Source organism: Protobothrops mucrosquamatus, unplaced genomic scaffold, assembly GCF_001527695.2.
Source record: "Protobothrops mucrosquamatus isolate PMUCROS unplaced genomic scaffold, P.Mucros_1.0 scaffold383, whole genome shotgun sequence".
Taxonomy (NCBI): Eukaryota; Metazoa; Chordata; class Lepidosauria; order Squamata; family Viperidae; genus Protobothrops; species Protobothrops mucrosquamatus.
In genome coordinates, this window is record NW_015386715.1 from 187,165 (window position 1) to 193,080 (window position 5,916).

The 5,916-nt window shown below is 42.8% G+C and overlaps 1 protein-coding gene across 1 annotated transcript in view; it reads left to right on the forward strand.

Annotated features, from left to right (window-relative positions):
- Positions 1-3,047: 3,047 nt before the first annotated feature.
- Positions 3,048-5,916, forward strand: part of GPR155 (G protein-coupled receptor 155) — a 27,842-nt gene continuing 24,973 nt past the window's right edge. The window contains exon 1 of the mRNA XM_029284126.1: positions 3,048-3,537. Coding sequence (XP_029139959.1) covers positions 3,072-3,537 — 466 coding nt within the window. The 5' untranslated portion in view covers positions 3,048-3,071. The remainder of the gene's footprint in view (positions 3,538-5,916) is intronic.

Here is a 5,916-nt window from a genome sequence, read left to right on the forward strand (position 1 = left end):
AACATACACCAGCTCAAATGCAGCAGGGCTACCTCAGAAGGTTGCAACCCTGCACCCGCGTCATAGGCAGGGAGCCCCATTCGGGCGTGCAGGAATTACTTCCGAGTAAACGCCCGCGGCACAGGTCTACGGCCACGGGCTCTTTACAAAAAAGGAGGCGATGCGGAGGAGAGCTAAGCTTGAGTAAACGGAGCCAATGCAATCAGCCGCTGGGATTACACGGGGGGGTCGGAGTGCCGCTTCTCCCCTTCTGGTGCAGCAACCCCACGACCTCATCGCCATCTTGGCTAGACCCAGAGGCGGGGCGGGCTCTGTCAGCTGGACCCGCCTCTGCGGTGAGCTCACACGCAGCCGGGTTCAGAGCCCCACGCGAGGTGCTCCGGTCAAGACGACAGGTCCACGGCAGGGCCGGAGATGCCCGGTCTGCTTTTGCTCTCGGTTTTGCAGCCCCCGTAGGGCGAGGGCAGGTAATGGAGGCAGAGGCGCCCTCTCCCCGCGAACAGCTGCAGGAGGCGGGCGCGCGGGCGGGCGACCGGGGGTGGTAGTCACCGGAGGCTCCAGCTCGCCTCGCTGGGTTGGCTCACCTTGGAAACCGAGCGGCTGCTTGCTGTGCGGGGAACTGGGAATTGAGAGGGCGCGGGAGGGAAGGAATAGCCGGCTTCCAAGGCGACGCAGTGGGTGAAGGGGGGCTTCCAGCCTTCTCCCCCTGGGCCACGCTTGGGCTGCTAGCCACGGACTGGGCTTTAGCCAGAAGGAGGGCTTGTGGCATTCCTGGAGCTAACGCGCTGAGCGTGTGTGTGTGTGTGTCGGGGGGTATTTCGGAGGTTGTTGCCCTTGTAAGGAGTCTCCTCCGTGGGGCCTCTGTTGCGCCCAGTGACAGCCAGGAGCAGGGGAAGGGGGTGAATCTGCTTGGCGCTCGGTGGGAGCCTTGCACTCTCGCCCGCGCCTCTGCTGCAGGTTTAGCACCGGCTGCCGCTCTTCGTTCTGGGTGCAAATCGACTCAAACTCGCCACCAGTCCTTGCCCGTTCCTCGTAAACGCGATCCTATTGGCTGCGGGGTGGGCCCGTCGGCTGAGACGAGCGCTTCTCTTGCAGCTCCGGCGCGGGCGTGTGAGCGTGGGCGAGGAGGTGTGTGTGTGTGTGTGTGTGTGCGCGTGTGTGCGGGGAGAGTCCTCTCTGTTTAAAGACCTAACCCTGGGTTGGATGCGTTTCTTAAAATCTATAGAACTGTAGCGATTTAATTGCCTAATTAGCTTAACGCTTCCATCCAAACGTTCAGAAAGTCGAAACGCGGATATTATTTATAGTGGCCGCTTGATGAGAATCTCAGAAAATAAGCCTTTAGGTTAGAAGACTCTGCAGTTTTCTTGGCAATGTTTTTGGAAGTAGCTTTGCCAGTATCTTTGTCCTAAGGCTGAATGTGAGTGGCCCAAAGTCGGTTTTGTGCCCACAGTCTTCCAGTTCCTAGTCCACTGCCTTTAATCACTGCATAGAGCTGCTCCCCTGATACATTGGCATTGTGTAATTTGTGTTTTTATACATGGCGTAAATATTAGAAGAAATTCAGGATTTTAATTAAAATGGATGTATGTTTTTCAGTTGTCACCCATCTTTGCCCTCCTTCTCCCTCCCCCTCCTTCTCTCTTGCTTTCATAATCTCTTTCTTAAACTCAACACCGGTCAACTGGGACAAAATGACATCATCCTGTTGCAATTACTTACTCCTTTTCCCCTTGTAAATTACCCAATGAAATAATTGCAATATTGTTTGGCGGATTAAGTAATTGTAATACCTTCATTGCCTGGTGGTAAAACTTTTAAGTAAAGTAAACTTGAAGTATCTTCAAACTTATATTTGTGTTTTTTCCCTTTTTTTCCACTGAGGTAGAATTTTTTTGTTCAAGCCTCAGTATAGAAAATCAGATGGCAGATGGTTTGGTTGGTTTTCAAAAACAGGAAATTCAAAAATTAGCTGTCTCTTGTGTTTTATTTTTTAAAAAACTCTCATGTCCCCAGATGATTGTAAGAATACACGTTTTAACAGTGTTACTTCCTGTTGCAGAGATTTTTCTTTGCAATTCCAGTCGGTATACTTTCTTTGACAAAGCTATCTGAGCTTTCTATTTGTGAGAGGAAAGTATACTTAGATTTCACACCTGCAAGTATATTTCAGTGACTACCTAAATTAAACCTAAATTCATTGGATTCCTAACTGTAATAGTCATCCTAAACAAGGGAAGCAGACATGATCACAATTATTCTGGGCTACTACATCACTAGTCCAAACAATATGGGCACACTGCTTGATGAATAGAATCCCAGTTCTTTTTCTTAGATTTTTATTCTGCCTTTTATTCTGTTTTTTTTTGTCAATGCAGACTCACAATCTCCTGGTTTCTAGACCAGTAATTTCTTTATATTTTTAAGTAATTTCTTTATAATTTTATAATATAATTTCTTTATAAATTTAACTCTGTTCTAATTCCCACTTGTTACAGCCAACACATTTTTCTGTAAGAATTTTTAGTTTTTCTATAAAGGGAAATTCAGATCTAGTAAAGGTAAATAAAAAGGTAAACATTTCCATTGTCTAGTTGTGTCTGACTCTAGGGAGGCAGTGCTCATTGCCATTTCCTAGCCAAGCCAATATTGTCGGAATATGCTTCCATGGTCATGTGGCATGACTACATGCCAAAGACACATGGAGTGTTGTTACCTTCCCATCAAAGTGGTACCTATCTATTTGCATTTGCATGCTTTTGAATTACTAGGTTGGCAGGTCTACCCAGAAGTAAATTAATCATACTAGTTTATCTACAAGCAATGTTCAGTTCCTGTCCACCATTACCCTGACGTCACCTGATTTATTTTTTGTTTTCAATAGAGTCAATATTCTGTCTCTATGATAAATATTCAACATAACATGAAAATGGCTTTTGGTTTGACATGTTGGAAGTGCACTAGACAAAAATACAGAATGCAATATCAGCTCAGAATGATCAAGAAACATTGCCTTTCTTCTTTTACAGATCAGACTCTACTTTTAAAATTTTCAGAAGGGACGAATAAACATGAATGTTTTTACTCACATCAACACAAAGAATATCTTTTCTGCAACAAATATGTCTGGTCTTATATCTGACAAGTTTGAGGATCAGCTGAATTTAAGCAGTAATTCTCCTTCCATGTCAATAAGTAAGCTTTTTCCAGCTTTGTTACAATGCTTTGGCATTATCCTTTGTGGATATATAGCTGGAAGAGTTAATATAATCACATCAACTCAGGCCAAAGGATTAGGAAATTTTGTCTCCCGCTTTGCACTCCCAGCTTTGCTCTTCAAAAATATGGTCTTGCTGAATTTTTCCAATGTGAATTGGTCCTTTCTGTACAGCATCCTGATCGCCAAAGCATCTGTATTCTTCTTAGTCTGTGCATTGACATTGTTGATAGTCACTCCTGAAAAACGATTTAGCAAAGCTGGACTCTTTCCTATTTTTGCTACTCAGAGCAACGACTTTGCACTGGGATATCCTATAGGTAAGAATCATTTTATGTAATTATCTTGTGTTTTTTCCATAGTGCTTTAGAATTGGCATGCATAACATCCATTTCCAAAACACATATTTGGGGCAGGCTGTGGGTTTGTGTATATGCAGTTTTGATACAAGACATAAATTAATCACTTTATCAACAATGTATAACTTTCTGCCTAGATAAGAGCTTATTTGAAACCAGTCATTTTTTTTTGTTCCTGTAGTGCAGTGTTTTAATTTTTGAGAAGAAAATATACATTTGCTCTCCAAAAGGAAAAATATATTGGCCTGATATTGCAAAGATGGGTTTTTTAAAAGGTACAGTAAGTATCTTTTTAGTCTGTGAAAGCCTCAAGACAAACATTTCATTTATTAAACTGCGCCCAAACTCCAAAATCTCATTGTAAGAAGTTGTAGATATTGTACTGTATTTGGTGTGGAATCAGTCATTATGACTTGTAAGCCATAGTCTTGTGACTCAGCATGTCTGGTGAAGCTAAACATTATGCTTTATTTAATGAACCATTATTGGATAAACAACAGATTAACGTGATATATAAATTTACTCTCTGTGCACAGGTGCAATAGTTTCATCATTTGTAGGGAGTGGCACATAAGGCATTAAATTTGGATCTCCAGGTTCACCTTTTTTTATATTGCCTGTTCTTGAAGCTATACACTGATTCACAGAGCCTGTATTTATATACAGTTAGCTAATATTGCTTTATGCTGATGTCATTTATAAGAAAATAATAGTTTGAATCCTTAGCTGCGAAAGAAAGCTTGGAATCTTGGGTGTAATACAGAAGCAAATATTGGTAAACCCAATTCAGGTGGTTTATGGTCCCTATCATTAAAAGGTACTTAACAGAATGGAATATAGCTCTGTCCTTTAAGCACCATTAAACCCTAAGTAGTATATACAGTATATGTGTCATTCTAAATATGCTGACTAAAGAAACTGTAAGCAGAATGAAGTTTGGGGATATTTTTATCATGTAAGATGCAATTATTTAATAGTGTGATAAAACAGGAAATTTGATATAATTGGTTTTTCTAGAGAATGGAAATATTTGTCCTCTTTTCCATAATCCCCTTATGTCAAAGTTCCCATAGAAGTTGTTAAACATATCTTTGAAAATGCAGGCAGGCCATTCACTGTAAGTTATGACATCTATTTTGATTTAGTTCAGCTTAAAATAGAACTACAATTTATCTATGCAGCAAAAATCTTGGTAGTCACTGGGGGGGTGGTAATAAGGAAATATAGAAAACTAGTAACTTGCTACTAAGTCTTGGTCTGGATTTTAATAGACTGAATGTAGTAGCCCTACTTAAAGTAGACCTGTTGAAGTCAGTTGGATGTGTTAGTTTTGCAGGCTAGATACTATACAAAATGATATGTAAAGCTCCTGTAATGTTTGTTCTATGCATTTTTTCTGTATGCAGATTATGTGATATCTTTTCTTTGTGATTGTAAATTGTCAGCAAATCAGTGGTATAATATAGTGATAGCCAAAAAGCTTTGCTATTTAAAAGTTAGTTTTCAGGAACAGTTGTAACATGCTACTTTTGATTTTTATAGCCCTATCTACACAATATTTTAGAAAATTCTTTCTCTCAAATAAAACCTGACAAGTTAAGATCATTGGATGAAGCCATGTACTATGCAATTTTTAGATGAATATATACAAGCCATATAGTAGCCCAGTGATGGCGAACGTTTTAGAGACTGAGTGCCCAAACTGCAACCCAAAACCCACTTATGCATCGTCGAGTGCCGGGTGGGCGTGGCCCATTGGCTGGGCGTGGCCCATTGGCTGGGCGTGGCCCATTGGCTGGGTGTGGCCCATTGGCTGGGCGTGGCCCATTGGCTGGGCATGGCTACGGTGGTAACGACAGACTGGGTGGGACTAAAAGTTCAATCAGTTCCAACTTTGCAACATATTTTTTTTCCCGTGAGAAGTTGAAATTGACTGAACCTTTTTATTTTTTTGCACACGGTGGTGGAGGCCTAAAGCGAAAAGGTTTTATAAAACCCAGCTGAAGGCCTAGGACTGCCCACAGAGAGGGGTCTGAGTGCCGCCTCTGGCACCCGTGCCATAGGTTCGCCACCACTGTAGTAGCCTATTGTGCTACTATAATTGTATTTGTTTAGGAAGGATTATTGTGAGAAAGTTTGGGAACCTCCGAGACCGCCTTCTGCCACAGACTCCCTCCCACAGACCGGTACGCTCCCACAGAGCGGGCCTCCTCAGGGTGCCGTCGGCCAAGCAATGTCGGCTGGCGACCCCCAGGGGGAGGGCCTTCTCTGTGGGTGCCCCCACCCTCTGGAACGAGCTACCCCCCGAGATCCGGACGATTCCGGATCTCCTAACCTTCC